The following is a 16,804-nucleotide window of genomic DNA, read 5'->3' on the forward strand; positions in this document are numbered from 1 at the left end:
AACAAAATAAACAAGAGAGAGCTGCGCAAGGCACCCGATTTTCTGTGAGTACCGGGAGACCCTAATTGTAGCGTTTGTGTTTGCTTTTTGTCGACAAGTGCAAGCAGTGCAAGATTATAAGAAAGTTTTCGAGCTATTAGTAATGACTTTATCACCATAGATTTTGTTACTTGATTCGAAAAGAAGGGGCTAGCGAAGCTTGAGGGCTGGCGAAGCCTGAGGGCTTCTTCTTCTTCTAAGGGGAAGAAGTATCGACGATGCTTTTAAATCAGCCAAGGAGTCCTTTTTTTAATTTTTCGCCTCGCCTCTATAACAATATTATTGTTTATGTTTTGAAAGTTTCTCTCTCTCTCTTCTTATTTGCCTTTTCCAAGGGGAAGAGGTATTGAGGATGCTTTTAAATCAGCCAAGGAGTCCTTTTTTAATTTTTCGCCTCTATAACAATATTATTGTTTATGTTTTGAAAGTTAGGCAGGTTCAATGTTTATTCAATAAATAGGTGATTAGAAATTGGCTTCAGCCTGTTCTTCTTTTCCTTTTGTAGTGTTTTATATTTGACTTTCATTTCCAAATATATGAATGTGTTACTTTTATGGTCATTATAGAGATTCTTTTTATTTTGAAATTTAGAATGGAAGGCTATAAGAAAAGGCTTTTGTAAGTCAAAAAAAAACATGTCCTATATTCAATTCTATGGTTATTTATTGTGATGAGATTGAACTGGAGAATTTCTGCCATAATTGATTTTTGATAATGGTTTGATATTGGCTTATGACAACAATTTAAAGAAAATTAAATAACGACAAGATCTCAAGCACGCCATGTACGTGTACACTTATTTTCTCTCTCTTGATAAGATTAAGAAGGTTTGCTGAACAATTGTTTGAATGATTATTATATTTTCTAGAATTAAAAAGAAGTGGGTTCCATGGGCAATGAAAAATTGCTACTTTTTAAGAGTAAAGTGAATTGGGCCATAAGTGAAAAGTGGAACAATTTTTTTTTTTCATAATCTTGAGGAAGAACAATTATTATTGGCTTAATTTTAATATTCTTAGGATCACTATGGTCATTTCTAGATTAGATACTAAGTTTGAAAGTTGTCGCTACTTTCAAGTGATCATTCTAAAGTATCTATGACATTTAGATTATTTTTTTTATATATTTTCTTAATTAATGTAGAATCCGTGGATTAATTGCTCAATTGAAGCATGAGCGGCTTCAGGCTTCAGTTAAGTAGCATTTAGAGAAACTTTAGCTAGAGCCAAAGACCCCCACCACATTATGCTAAAAAAGAATCGATGTTGGAGCTTAAATTCACAATTAGGACTATTAGTTAAGGAGAAATTTTGGAATAAATGTTGGAAATGAAGTCAATTTTTCAAAAAAGTATTGGTCTGGCTCGGGGGATTTGGTCCACGCTTGAAACTAGGAATTAGGCCGATGATCACACCGATCCAAGTCATTGGAAGAGAATCAGGGCGACCTAGAACCCGATCCATGCCCCCGTGACCCGGCCCGACCCGTTTTCGGACGAGGAGGTCCGGGGCGAGACCACGCACGACGCGACAATAACGGAGGGACACGTGGCTTGTTTTCTTCCCTCAGGCGAAGAAAATAAGGAACCACAGAGAACAGACAAGTCAGCCTTGCTTTTTGGGTTCCTCTCGCCCAATCATCTCGACTAGCGTCCCTCCCTCGCACTCCCCCACTTCGCATTTCGGCCAAAAAAGTGATCTTTCGTGCTTTTCATCGACTCTTGCTTTTGGGTTTCCTAGGGCTTTTTGGGAGGACGTGGGTGGAGGGTTCTTTCTTGGGTTCCTGAATCTGCGTTTGGGTGGGTGGGTGTGTGCTGATTGTGGGTTTTTGTTGCTTGTAGAAGGGCCCTTGCGAGTGTTGGGTTCGTTGAGGAGTGATAGTGATGGATAACAATGACTGGAGGCCGACGCCGCCGGCCGGTGTGGGAGGCGGGGGCACTGAAGCTGCGCTCGACGGGGGCGATTGGAGGACTCAGTTGCCGCTCGAATCGCGGGATAGGATCGTCAACAAGATGTGAGTGCCTCCTTCCTTCGCTTGGGTCTTTTAATGTCTCACCGGTTTGCAGGGAGAAGTGTGGAGTTCATGAGGGATCCTTGCTTAGGAGTGATTTCCGAGGGTTTAGTCTGTTAAAGGAAGTAATGGTTTTGCAATATGGTCCTGTTAATTGGTCGAGGCCCAACGTGAATTCTGAGGAATCTTTCGCTGTAAATTCTATTTGGTTAGATAGTTTAGGTTAGGTTTAGTATGTCGCGATGTGGGATTTAGCAGGTATGTAGGGGGGCCACTCTTGTTATTGTATTTTGGATGTAATTCTTTCTTAAGTGTAGAGGTAAGGTTTGGGAGGAAATCAGTTGCAGGATGATTTCCTGTTATGCTGGTAACAAAAATTCATGTATCCGGAACCTGAGGAATTTTAAGCGTCTCATTGCTTGTAGGTTGTATTATTTTGTGTAATCTCAGATTTATTGGTCTGTATAAGCTGTTACTGGAAGAGGTATGTGGGCAATGAGGTGTTAATGAGGGGTTGGGGTAAAGTCGTTGGTTCTTGTATATGAAGCTTTGCTTGGGAAATGGTTGTGTTGATTTAATGGGGAGAAAACTAGAACTGGAGGAGGGTACTTGGTTTCAAAGATACAGATTAGATGACTAAATCTAGTTGAGGAGCACATGGATTTGACATTGAGCAAGGATGGGATGCTTTCAAAAGCAGACTTTCCATTAGAGTTGGGGAATAGTAGGAGTAGTATGTCATGGGATGACATATGCTGTGGAGGCACTGCGTTCAAACAGTTATTCCTGGATGGGTATGCACTAGAAAGAAACAAGAGAGCTAGGGTGGATGATTGTTGGGAGAAACGACGTGGGAGATTAATATCTTGCGTAGTGCTCTAGATTAGAAGCATGAAGCTTCTTGAATTTTTTTGGGTTGTCTTATCGAGCGAGGTTAGATTTGAGGATGATGGGCTATGTGGAATTGCTGTGATTCTGGGAACTTTTTCTGTCAAATGCTATTGTTCTGATCTCCTTCTACTCAGATGCTATTACGACAGAGTACCCTTTTCCCATGTACATCTATTTGGAAAGTCAAGGTCCCATTGAAAGCTTCGTTTTTTGCTTGAGATGCTTGGGGATGTATTCTTACTTTGGATAATGCTCAGTGGAGGGGAAAGTACAGGCTAACGGGTGTTTTTTGTGCAAAGACTGAAGAAGAGAGCGTGAATCACTCAATTTGACATTGTACCTGCACCAGAAAGATTCTGGGCTGCAGTTTTGCAATATTGGGAGTGAACATTGCAACATGAAATTTGGGCTTGGAGAGGGGCTTTCAGTTTGTGGCTCGGAAAGAGAGTGATTACCATTTCTCTTTTTTTTTTAGGCTCATTTGGAGAGAGAGAGGAACAAAAGAGCATTTCAAGGAATTGAATACTTGTGGGATTCTTTTTAGGGATAATTGGTTGTACACTCCTCACTTTTGGTAGCAGGAAAGTCCAGTTTCATATGTCTAGTTTGTTGGAAATGTTAAAAAAAGTCTTTTGTCCATGAATTTGTTTATGGGTGGCTTCTACCTAAAGCCATTCTGTTAGGGGCGCCACCCCTTTGGTACCTTCTTAGTGAAATCTTATTTATCGTTGAGGAAAGAAAAAATTATTGGTAAGAAGAATTTCGTATCAAGTGCAAATCTCTTTTGATATGCAGAATGGAGGCCTTGAAGAGACACCTTCCTGTTTCTGGTCCAGAGGGTTTGCAAGAACTCAAGAAAATTGCCATGCGAATGGAGGAAAAAATTTACACTGCTGCAATAAGCCAGGTATTATATGATGTCCATGCCTTTTGTGATTAATTGGTATGAAGTTTCTATGTGGATAGAGGATGCATAAACAAACTGGATAGGCTTGTGCTTAAAATTAAGAGAAGCGTTCTTTTATGTGCATAATTTGTTGATAATTTTTATCATTCATGCATGCATCCATATAGTAACTGGAACTGTTAAATATTTACGTTTAGCTTTGCCCCATGGAAATTAGGTTTACTCATTGCTGTAATATTTTGCTAAGGTTTTATATATGCTTCATTTTCTTTTCAATTTGATTGAGTGATGAAGTGATTTCTGCTTCCTTTCCCTTTTAGTCCGATTATCTAAGGAAGATATCTTTGAAGATGCTGACAATGGAGACAAAGTCTCAGAATACCATACCTAATGCTTTGCCATCTAACCCTGCTGGGAATAGTAGTAATGACCCGGGTACGACTTAAGTTCCTGTTATTTGGTATCATTAATGTAGGAATTATAATTTTCGTTTCGTTATCCCCTCATATAGTGTTTATTCATTTATGTAATTGTACTATTTTTTCGTATACATAGTTTTTGGGGGACATTACAACAGGAGTCTTGACACTTGTTATGATAGAGGCATTTGAGTCCTAAAACTTTTATTTTGTGCACTTAAGTCCTAAGACTTGTGATAGTCATTTACTTTAGGTCTTCTGTTAGCTCTGTTGGCTCCATTAGGTTTTAGTGGGCAGAAAATCTAGGTGGCCTTTTTTATAATATCAACAGCCACTTTGGCTTAAGAAAACCGTAAAAGAAAGCCATGTGAAATCTTCCATCCGACTTAAAATTGACGGAGTTAATGGAATGACTAAAGGGCATCGACATTTACAAGTTTTATGCTTATATGCACAAAATGAAAATTTAGGACTTAAGTGCATTAGCATAACACATTTTAGGACTTGCCCTGTTGTTACTTTTACTGGGCTTTACATAGTACACATGTATACTCACTACAAGCCATGGTGCTTGTGGATTTTCATTGTAGTAACCTGAATTTAATAAATTTTTTCCAATCTTGCTCATTTGTAACCTCAAATGCACGTTTATACCATGGGCAAGTGGCACATTTGAATATCCCTTTTAAATTTGTAATATATTGATTAAAGAACTAAAAATCAGTTTGTTTCGTCAGTAGAATTAGATTTGCATTTGTGAAGAGCAAGTTTTTCAAAGAGTGGCAGCAAGACTTAAGTTTTGCTAGAAAGGGACAACTGCTTGCATCTTTTGTAACTTCCTCCCACTTTTTGGCCTCAAATTTTATCTTTCTTCTTTGTTAAAGTGAGTCTCCTATGGCATCAGAAGATGTGTGCTTGAAAGATGATTACCTTTGTCCTTTATTTATTTATTTTTGTAAATTTCAAGATCAATTCAAGTACATAAATTTCACAAAGACTTTTATTTAGTATTTGTTGAAAAGAAAATGAGTGGTCATTGTTTGTCTGTGTTTGCATGTCCATTATCCATCCAGTATCACTTGCTCAGAAAATTTCAAGTTGGAATACATAATGGTCTAAGGTCGTACTTGTGGTGCATTTATCTCTCATTCATTGTCTCTTCGTGCTATTTGTAGTTAATGCCGCTGTACTGAATTGGTTGGTTTCTTGATCGACTAACATGACTTGTATATATTGTATGTCATCTCAAGTTATGCAGTCACAAATTCAAAATCAAAGCCAATCAATTCCTAATTCCTTAGCTGTGAATCAGCCTCAAGCACGTCAACAGTTATTGGTTCAGAATATTCAGAATAATGTTCCATCTGAAGTTCAGGCTTCAGCCAGTCTATTGTCTACATTGCCATCTGTCTCTGGCTTGAACCAATCTTCCATCCCGAATACTATTGGACAAAACAACAACATGCAAAATATGCCCAGTGTTGCTCAGAACTCACTGGGGAACTCAATGGGCCAAGGTATCAATAGCAACATGTTCGTAAATTCTCAGCAACTTCAAGCTAGGCAACAGATGGTTTCCTACAGCAACAACAACAGTCTCAGAATTCACAGCAGTATATTTACCAGCAGCAGCAATACCAACAGCAGCTTTTGAAGCAGAAGCTTCAGCCGGTCCCACATTCGCTCATGTCATCTCAATTCCAACAACAGCAGCAGCAACAGCAGCAACAGAATATGCTACAGCCGACTCAGCTGCAGGCTTCTCAGCAGTCTGTCCTCCAAACATCTTCTGTCATGCAGCCGCCATCAATGCAACCAGCTCCTCTAGCTGGTGTCCAACAAAATCAACAGTCTTCAGTTCCACAGTCAACACAGTCCATGAAGAGTTATTCTTCTACTTTTGTAGTGTCTACTGATAGCTCTGCCCAAACGGGGCATTCGGCTGGGGGTGACTGGCAAGAGGAGGCTTACCAAAAGGTTTTGTACCACTGTTTAGTTTTATTCATTAAATTTTATGGAATGCAGGTATTATGTGTGATACTTCTCATATTTTTCTAAAAGGTTTTAATAGTTTGTTGATGACTGACCTTTCTTGCTAGACTTTACATATATGATTTAGTAGGATACAAATGTACAAAGGCACAGATAAGAGTATTAGTAGTTTTATGAGGTCTAGCCAGGGAAAGGAATTCATTCACATGAGATATTGGTTTGAATATTGACTCGATAGCAAATATAGCTGTGAGACAGAAATGGGTATTTGGCAATAGAATGTCGACAGCATAATCTTTTGTCCTAAGTATCAGAATGTGGGGAAGTTGCATAATGAACTATAATTTGGGGATAGTAATGTGGCCTCGTGCACTAACTAGTATGACAATAAGAACTGCTGAACAGGAGCCAATTCCCTTGCTAGAATTTGTATAACATCATACATTTTGGTGACAGGAATTTAAATCAGAGAAATTTGAAAGCCCTTGAGTGGAATTTCGTTAGCCAATTCTTTACGTAGTGAAGTATGGACAGGTGCTTAGGGTTTGTAAACCTAGGAATCCCTCCACCAAAGGTGAATTTCTATTTACGTAGTGACTCCAGGCCAGTCGCATTAACATTTATCTAACAATTCTTGTTATTAAAAACTGCAATGTCTAGCCAAGCTTATATGTTGTGAGGATCAGGTATCGATAATGCTGCTATTAATCTGTAAGTTAAGCATGAGAAGTTGCCACAGAGTGCTTTCTGATCGGCATTCCCCTTTTCTCACGACATTATGAAGAGGAAAAAGAGTAGTTTTGTGAAATGGAAAGAGAAGTCATTTAACTACTGAATCGTGTTTTCTTAAGAATGTTTCTGTGTTGCGTTAAGATTGCTGTTTTCCTTTATTAAGGAGTAATAAAAGATAAAGCCATTGATGTCTTAATGTGGAAATTGCCATAATTTTGTCCGTGTCAGCCAATCTCCTTTTCCTGTTTTACTTGCTTTTTTTAATGTTATCCAGGTGGTGGTTGGCATTCTGATGAAACAGTAGCTTTATGCAAGTTGCTAATCTTTATTATTCTTCATACTTGGCTTATGCATAAATGACACTGATGCGGTCTAGTTGGATATAAGAGTTGAGCTTTATTTAGATATTTATTGTGAGTACTAACATGCGTTTATCTGTTTCCAGTAATTCGAAAATGCAACGTCATTTTGTCCTCTCTTTCATTCTTCTTCCTGTTCCTTTTTTTCATGTTTCGTTGCTCTTGGAAGATGATTGTAGCAAAAAATGTATAGATCATATGATAATTAGCCTTGGTGAAATACTATCAGTGGAACTTACTGTAAGTTGTCTGCTGGTAATGTGAGTGTCTGCAGTTATTTTTCTCAATAAAGTATTGGAAGATTTATGTTATTTGACTGGTAGAAGAAAACGACCTGGGAGGAGTTCGGATTGATCAATACACTAATTTTTGTTGCAGTTGAAATCCATGAGGGAAGCATATTTACCTGAATTGAATGAGATGTACCAGAAAATATCTATCAAGTTACAGCAGGTATGTGAATAAAGTCTGCTATTGGGAGCATTCCGAGAAAGTTATTGCTTAATTTTGATTCTTTCCTAATTTGTCACATGGAGTAAACATTTCTTAAGAAAGGCAGACTAGTAATTGATTTTTAATCTTTAAATGATCTATCATCCTCTTTGATCTCTTTCTTATCATATGTTATTCTTATACATTGCAGCATGAGTCTCTTCCGCTACAGCCAAAGTCAGATCAGCTTGACAATTTGAAAAATTTTAAATTGATATTGGAGCGCATAATTGCTTTTTTGCAAGTTAACAAAGCTGATATAGTGCCTTCTTTCAAGGAGAAGCTGGTTCATTATGAGAAACAGATTATAAACTTTATCAACACAAGTAGGCCCAGGAAAGTAGCTATTCAGCAAGGGCAACTTGCCCCTCCTCGTGTGCACTCAATGCAGCAGCAGCAGCAGCAGCAGCAGCAGCAGCAGCAGCAATTGCAACCTCAAACTACTCAAGTGCAGTCACATGAAAATCAAATGAACCCTCAATTAGAATCAATGAATTTACAAGGTTCTGTAGCATCAATGCAGCAGAACAATATGGGAAATTTGAATCATTATTCCATATCTTTGTCTGGGGTTTCAAATGCACAGCAAACCATGATTGATTCCCTACAGCCGAATTCCAATATGGACTCTGGAACAGGTAATGCCTCGAGTACAATGCAGGTGATTGGTATGGGATCTATGCAGCAGAATCCTGTTGCTCCACAACAGGTGAATATGAGCACCATGCAGCAACAGGATGGGGTATACATGTTACAATCAAATGTCAACAAACATCAGTCTAATTCCAATATGCTTCAATGTCAGCCTCTCAAACAGCAACAGGAACAACAGATGCTACAGACACAGCAGCTTAAGCAACAATATCAGCAACCTCAAATGCAGCAGCAACTCAAACAACAGCTTGCAGCAGCAGCAGCTACAGCAGGCTAAGCAGCAGCTTCTTGGCAACTGCAGACTCATCAAAGGCGTTCCAACATCCAACTCGGAATGCAGCTTGGGCGCTGCTGTTATTAGTAGTTGTCATCTACTGTATTAAAGTTTTCCTTCTTTCTTAGTGTAGAAATTGATAAAGGACAAAAGAGGAGAGCATACAAACTGATTAATGTTTGCCACTCGCACTTTTAATATTAGTTAAATAAGACTTAGGGTCGAATGATAAACATTCTGTTTCAGAAATTTATTTCTGGCCATTTCGGTGGTATTTGATTACGTTAACGGGAACAGTTTGTATTTAGACATAGATTTCTTAATAAGGGCTTGAAGTGTCATCATTTTCTTAAATAAAGATCCGAAATGTCATTAATTTTTCAAATAAGAGCTTGAAGTGGACTTTTTATGGGGAACAAAAGAACATAAAAATAGAGGAATAGAAATGTTACCAAATTTGGCTTCAATTTCTGAGCAAAAATATCTATTTTACAATCATAAAATTTATATTCTTAGAATAGAAATTTGTTTAATAATAATGCAAAATTTCTTCTTCCCAAGTGGTGATGAGAGGTAGGCGGGCAATGATGACCGGAGGCGAGCGACCAACGATGAGTGGGGTGGTGGCAGGCAGGCTGGCGAGACAATTGACGACAATCGAAGAGTTTTTATTTATCAATTTTGTTCTAAAAATAAGAAAGTATAAAATTTTCAATTCTTACTTTTTTCCAACCTATTTTGGAGTAAAAATTTATTTTAGAAATAGAAAAATGAAATTACATTATCAAATGGATAAACACAATTTTTATTCCAAACTTGTTTCGGAAATAGAAAGATAGAAAAACAAAGAAACATAATAGTTATCATGTGTATCCTGGATGATTATAATAACATTCTTAAGCTACGTTTGGTAGTCGGGATAAAATTCGAGATAAGATATAATTTATCTTATCCTACATTTTAGTGCTTTCGCTCACGACATAAAAAAAGTCGAATATAAAGGAGATAAAGATAGGATAAAATTATTTCATGGAAAAGGTAGGATAAATGTGGATAAGATTTATAATATCCATAATAGGAAAGTTATTTTTATTGAATAACAAACTTATTAAATTAACACAATTGAAATTATATTTCACTATAAATAATATTTGAATTCTAATTTAAGACATTAAAAATAAAAAAATTATTTTTAATTAATCTTATTTTAATTTATATATTCAACTTTAATTCTATCTTATAATGAACATTCAATTTATAAATTAAATATTTATATTTATTATATAGTTTAGGTATTTTTGTATTTAGGTATGTTAGTACATTTTACTATTTGATAACATTTTATTAAAGAATGATGAAAGAGGAAAAAGAAATAATAACGAAAATAATATAAAAAGAGAAAAAATAAAATGAAAATAAATTAAGGAATAGTGTCACAAGAGATTTTCACCATTTTCGTTTATGAACATTTAGGTTCATTTATAATGGTATGCCGTTTAAAAAAAAATGTACATGATATGATGTGAACATATTCGATTTTAATATTACGATTCACCAAACAAAGGACGAGATATAAAAAAATCTCAAGATTTCATATCCTATCATATCCAGTCCCATCCAATTAGAAATCCGGACGACCAAATGTAGCGTTAGTGTTAATAACTATAATAATCCTCTCATACTTTAACACTCTCTCTCAGGCTGGAGCATGCCTAGTTTGTTACAAATATACTTAGCTTTACTATTGCCTAAAGACTTAGTGAAAATATCAACTATTTGTTCATTGGTCCTAACATGAATAGTAGAAATAACTCCAACTTAAAGCTTCTTACGGATAAAGTGACAATCAACTCCAATATGCTTAGTACACTCATGAAATATATAATTTGAAGCAATATATGGATAATTGCTTGATAATCACACCACAATTCCATTAGCGTAGAATCTTTAAATTCAAGTTCAACTAATAATTGACACATTTGGACTAACTCACAAGTAACTTAGGCCGTAAGTCTATATTATGATTATGCATTGGATATAGTCACAATGCTTTGTACTCTTTTAAGACACTAGGTTTCCTCCTACAAAGGTGCAATAATTTGATGTAGACCTCCTATTTGTTGGAGACTCGGCCTAATCAACATCCAAAGATGCTTCCACCCTTTTGTGACTATGATCACTATAGAAAATACCATGACTTGGAGCTTTCTTCAAGTATTTCAAAATTCTGACTACAACATCTCAACGAGAGATATTGGGGGAAACACAAACTGACTCAAAACACTCATATGAAAGGAAATATTAGGTTGAGTGCAATCTCATAATTTAATTTTCCAACAAGTCTTCGATACCTTTCAGGATCATCTAAAACTTGTTGTCCTCTACCATTAATTTCGAGCCAATTTCCATTGGTGTATCTAGCGGTTTAAGTTTTAAGCAAATCCAAAACATACTTGTGATATGAGATGTGAATACTTTTCTTTGCTTGTGTCTATTCGATACCAAAAAATATCTATGTTGTCCCAAATTCTTAGTCTGAAACAATTGTTGCAAATACAATTTCAGCTTAACAATCTTTGTAAAATCATCTTCAGTTGTGATAATATCACCTACAAAAACTACAAGTAATATCCAACTAACTCCTAAAAACTGTAAAACAAAAAAGATCTCCACTAAATTTAAACAGGAGCACCACTTCAGTAAACCTTCCAAACCAAGCTATGGGAGATTGTTTGAAACCATATAAAGATGTCTTCAAATGTTAGACATCTCCATATACACCTTTTTGTGTTAATCACCATGAAGAAGGGCATTTTTAACATCAAGCTAAAAAATAGGTCAAAAAGTAATAGTAGCTAAAGAAAGCAAAAGGTGAACAGAGGTCATCTTAGCCATTGGAGGAAAAGTATCGGCATAATTGATCTCATAAACTTGTGCACAACCTTTAGAAACCAATCTAGCCTTAAGGCAAGCAAGGGAATCATAAATATTAAGCTTGACAGTAAACACCCATTTATATCCAATAACAGTCTTCCTTGTAAGTAAAGGAATAAGAACCCAAGTCTGATTTTGGTCTACTACCAATAGCTCCCCCTCCATAGCTGTCCTCTAGCTTGGACTAGATAGTGCTTCAGCAATAGTTTTTCAGCAATAGTTTTAGGAATAGGATTATGAATGGTGACTTGACTAGTTTGAAAAGAGGTAAACATACTAGAACGGGAGACAAACTGTGTAATAGGGTGCTGGGTACAACTACGAACTCCTTTGCGATGTGCAATAGCAAACTTATCTCAGGCTTAAAGGATGAAGGAGACAAAATAGGCAAAGGTACATATGCAAATGACTCATATGCTAATGAGGACGATTAGCGTATACATGTTGGACTAGTAGAGGAATTGGTGCAGAATCCAAACTGGATTTCACAATAACATATGTAAAGAAATCATCATCCACTATAGAAGGTTCCATTCATTCATCAGAATAAATATTAGACTCTAAGAAGGAAACCTCTGCAATTGTAAATTACTTATGCAAAGAAGAACAATAACAGCGGTAACCTTTATGCATACGATAATATCCCACAAAAATGCATTTAAGAGACTGAGGGCCTAGTTTGGAAAGCCTTGGATAATTGTCACAAATATGGCAAACATAACCAAATATACGAAGTGGTACATGAAAAGAGGATTTAGAAGAAAAAAGAAGAGTGTGGAGTTGCAGCCTTAAGAATAGAGATGGTGTGTAGTTGATAAGATAACATGCAATCATCATAGTGTCAACCTAAAAGGATTTGTCTGCCTTCATTTCAAACATCAATGATCGATTAACTTCGAATAGGAAGATTGATGATGGATGCCCATTGGGTCATGAATTTTTTTTTAAAGATTAAAATACCAACAAAAAAGATTAGAAAAATATATTTGGCATTATCACTTGAAGAATACAAACATGAATTGAAAATTGAGTATGTATTCTGTAACAAAGTACTTTAAACCCAACTTCAAAAAAATATATGTTGCGACCTCCGGAAGCAGGCTAGATCACTTAGGGGTTTGGTTAATGGACTACTAAGCCTAAACTTAGGTCGGACTTTCCTAAGTCCATACCAATTCGCAACTTAATTTCAAATTTTTTATCATGTAAATGAATTTTAACTAGGAGTTGCTACTAATTAGTTCAATGTAGGTCGATTAGTCACATAAATAAAATAATGAGACAATTATCATACTCTTATGAACCAAAAACTTTGGATACGATGACTTAGTTATACTAGACTTCTCTTTGCTCTTTGCAGGCAGTTTGGATTTATTTTAACCTCAATTACTATCATGCGATTGGAAGATCATACGGATGCTCAATCATTATTAAACACTCAACAAATCAAATAAATTGCATAAAAATTTTAAACGCACAAAGTAAGCAATTTTTTTGGGTTTTCTTTTATCTTGAAATTAGAACTTTGCCATAAAACATACACTTTAACTACGTGACCTAATTTTACTAACAAGCTATTTCTAATTAAATGAACTTAACATGCAACTTAATTGACATGCACATAATATTTATATATATTTTTCATTAAAAATATGAATTAATAAAAACCCTAATTAAACTATACAAAATGAATGGTTATCTAATTTAGTTTAGTAATTAATTTGACTTAAACCCTATCCTATCTTTAAATTTTTTTTTTTTTAGAAAAGAGATTATTAAAATGTACAAACATTATCTAAGACCCTATTTATAAAAAAAAATATTTAAATCTAACTTTAATCTATGTGTAATCCTAATTTATGAAACCAACATATTTCGATGCAAGATTTGATTATCTTTTAAAAAAAAAAAATTAGTGTTTTTCAAGAGAAGCAATTATCAGATAAACATTATATCTAAACTAATCAAGATATTCATCAAATGAATGATTAAAATAATCGAAAAAATAATCCATTATCTCATAAATTAAATTAACGATCATTTTAACCATAAACATCACAACATATACAAATATTTAAAATAATTCAAAATTTAATTCAAAATCTTACAAATCAAATTAATAATTATAATGATTCGAGAATTAAAATACTATCGAAATGCCCCAAAATCAATATAATTAAAAAATAAGCGTCGATGTCCTATGGATCACATTAATAATTACAATAATTTTGGGCAAAATCCTACGGATAATGCCTAAAATATTTATAAAATGAACATCCACATCCAATGTTTCAATTTGAGCAATAACAACTAAACCTGACAAAAAATAAAAGATAAAAAATAATAAAATAAACTACCTTGACTGATTTTTATTTAAAAAAAAAAAAGGGGGGCCGGTGCGCGGATTTGCGACCGACGATTCGCCCGGGGTCGGGGACGGTGGGGCGGCGGAGGAGTCGGGCGCGGGCTGCTGGGTGGCGCTCGCGCTGCGACCAGCGGCGATGAACGGCAAAGGAGGCGTCGACAGCTGACGACCAAAGAAGAGCGACGCTTGGGCAGCAGGCGGAGAGGGCGTCGGGAGCTGGTGCAGGCGCGGCTAGCGCAGGGCAGTCTGAGGCACGGTCGTCGGACTGCTGGGTCGCGGGCGGAGCTCGGACGCTGGCGTTGGCAGCGGAGTCGGGCGCGGGGTCGCGGGCTGCTGGCTGCTGGGCGGTGCGAGCTCGCGGATGAGGGGAGCTGCTACGGCGTCGACGACGGGCTGTGGCAGAGAAGCATGTTGTCGGGCGGAGTCGAAGGTTGCTGCGGGTGCTCGCGGCTGCAGAGGTAGCGGTGGCGTCGCGGAGGATCGAGCGGCGGAGGCGCAGCAGGCGAGGCGGGCGGAGGAGGCGCTGGCTAGATGGTGGCCGGTAGCTCGGGCAGCAAGGGACGCCGGGGCGGAGGTGCAGGCGCGGGCGGAGACAATGGCTGCAGCAGCGTCGCGGCCTCTGGACAGCAGCAGCGACGCGGGCTCGAGGGCGATGGAGGGATCCTGCAGCAGAGGGGACGGCGGCGGCTTCGCGGGTTGCTGCAGGTTGTTGCGGCGGTGGCTGGCGCAGCAGGCGAGGCGGCGCAGGGGGTCGGCGAGGGGCTGCGAGGCGGAGGGCAGCGAAGAAGACGAACTGTCCTCTGCTTTTCTTCTTTTTCCTTTTCTTTTCTCCTCTCTGCCCTCTTTCACTTTTCTCTTTTGTTGACTTTTCTACTCAAAAGAAACCGAAGGAAAAGCCTTAACGAAAGCATATTTACTATATATTTTAGGTATTGCTGTTCTTTTAGGTGGGATATTAAGAACTAAATCAAACTGAACCGAACAAAATTTTTGTGTATTTTCGGTTAAGTTCGGTTAATGAAGAAGTAATTGTTCTTTATTTTCGATTTGAGTTATTTCAATTCGGTTCGGTTAGCGAACCGATTTGAAATTTTCAGCAAAAATCTCTATTTCTCCTCCCAAAATCGCCCGAAGAAACCCTAATCTTCATCTTTCTTCTCCGTTTCAAAAATCCAGAAGGAAAACAGAAAGCCACTCCCTTTCTTCTCATGCGGCCATTGTTGTTACTTGCTCTTACTCCTTGATCCCCATCCCCCCCCCCGCCCTCTCTCTCTCTCCAGAAAAGCCAGCAACAGAATAGCAAAGAGAGACAACATTAAAGCCAAGGAGAGAATGCAACCAAGCCAAACCCCGTCTAAACAAATAAGGGGGATGAACATAACATCAGAATGCCTGCGGAGGAGGTCATTAATGGGGGCACAAAGGATGATGATGATGGAGGAGACAATAATGGTGAGGATGATTTGCACGGCTATGATCTCGTGCACCTTGAGGAAAGGGTGAAAGGGGACAACGTCTCTTTGTTTCTGAGCTCTATTCCTTAAGTTGCCCACTCCCTTTTTCTCTTTAGGTGTTGAGCTATTTCTCTCTCTTTGATTTTCTCAGGAGAATTTGATGTGGAAGGAAGAATAGGTAATGGATCGGGTCAAGCTGTGAGAAAAATGGGCAAAGAAATTGGGTTGATTTTAATGTTTTTGTTTTGGTTAGAGGATTTAGATGGTTGACTAGGAGCTGATTTGCATTGTCAAATGTTGTTGGAGGTCTCTAGATTGAATCAAATGGTGGAATGTTGTTTCAAGTTTGTGGAGGATAAAAGCACAAAAAAGGAAAAAAAAAAAAAGAAAAAAAAAAGAAAAACTGAAAACCGACTCAAACCGAACCGATCCAAACAAGGTTTTCAGTTTAGGTCATATTTGGTTCGAATCAAAGGATTGGTTATGTTCAAATGTGTACCATATCAGTTTGGTTTGGTTTGGGTTGGGTTTATAAGAAAACCGAACTAGACTGAACAATTAACATCCCTGTATAGAATATATCAAAATCCCAAGATTTCATACCTATTATATTTGATTATAGGGATAAGTGTTAGGAAGTCCTACAACTTGTCACGAAAGTGCATTTCAGTCTAAAACTTTGCAAAAAGTGCATTTAAGTCCTAAAACTTGTCAAATTATTTCAAACAAGTCCTAAGATCGACGCCGTTAGCCTTTTAGTTAAATATCTTTGATGTGTCATTTTAAATAATTTTTTATTTTTCACGTGTATTTTTTAATTATTTTTTATCCATTTTAAAAAATATATATATATTTAAAAACTAAAAAAATTAAATATATTCTTATCCTATTTTCAACAAAAACTAAAAAGAAAAGTTAAAAATTTATTTTTAAAATTATTAAAAAAAAAATTACCGCGGCTCTTCTCCCCTCGCCACCGCGGCCGCCGCCCGTCGCCGAGCCGGGCGACGGTCGCCGGCCCAGGCGGTGGTGGCGGCCGGGCGAGGGCGGCGGCCGTCGCCGGCCCAGGCGGCGTCTCGTCGGCCCCGCTCGGGCGGCGGATCGCCAGATCTGGCCGAGCCTCGCGGCCGGCGAGGGCCGACGAGGCCTCGCCGGGGCGGGCGACGGTCGCCGGCCCCGTGAGGGCGGCGGCGGCTCACCCGGGGGGCGGCCGCGGCCCCGCGAGGGTCGACGGGCCCAAATCGGGGCACCCTCGCTCGGCTCGGGTGCGGGTGCCCGGATC

The 16,804-nt window shown here is 37.9% G+C and overlaps 1 protein-coding gene across 11 annotated transcripts in view; it reads left to right on the top strand.

The window, feature by feature from the left end:
* LOC108960052 (mediator of RNA polymerase II transcription subunit 15a-like) overlaps positions 1 to 9,053 on the top strand; it is a 24,639-nt gene extending 15,586 nt beyond the window's left edge. For 2 of the 11 annotated variants that reach the window (XM_039307949.1, XM_039307945.1), the window contains exons 2-7: positions 1,880 to 2,052; positions 3,736 to 3,847; positions 4,168 to 4,282; positions 5,517 to 6,291; positions 7,728 to 7,802; positions 7,993 to 9,053. In XM_039307949.1, coding sequence (XP_039163883.1) covers positions 5,953 to 6,291; positions 7,728 to 7,802; positions 7,993 to 8,772 — 1,194 coding nt within the window. In that variant the 5' untranslated portion in view covers positions 1,880 to 2,052; positions 3,736 to 3,847; positions 4,168 to 4,282; positions 5,517 to 5,952 and the 3' untranslated portion in view covers positions 8,773 to 9,053. The other 9 variants (XM_039307951.1, XM_039307947.1, XM_039307946.1 and 6 more) reach the window with 8 other exon arrangements.
* The last annotated feature ends 7,751 nt before the right edge of the window (positions 9,054 to 16,804 follow it).

This window comes from Eucalyptus grandis, chromosome 3 (assembly GCF_016545825.1).
Source record: "Eucalyptus grandis isolate ANBG69807.140 chromosome 3, ASM1654582v1, whole genome shotgun sequence".
Taxonomy (NCBI): domain Eukaryota; kingdom Viridiplantae; phylum Streptophyta; class Magnoliopsida; order Myrtales; family Myrtaceae; genus Eucalyptus; species Eucalyptus grandis.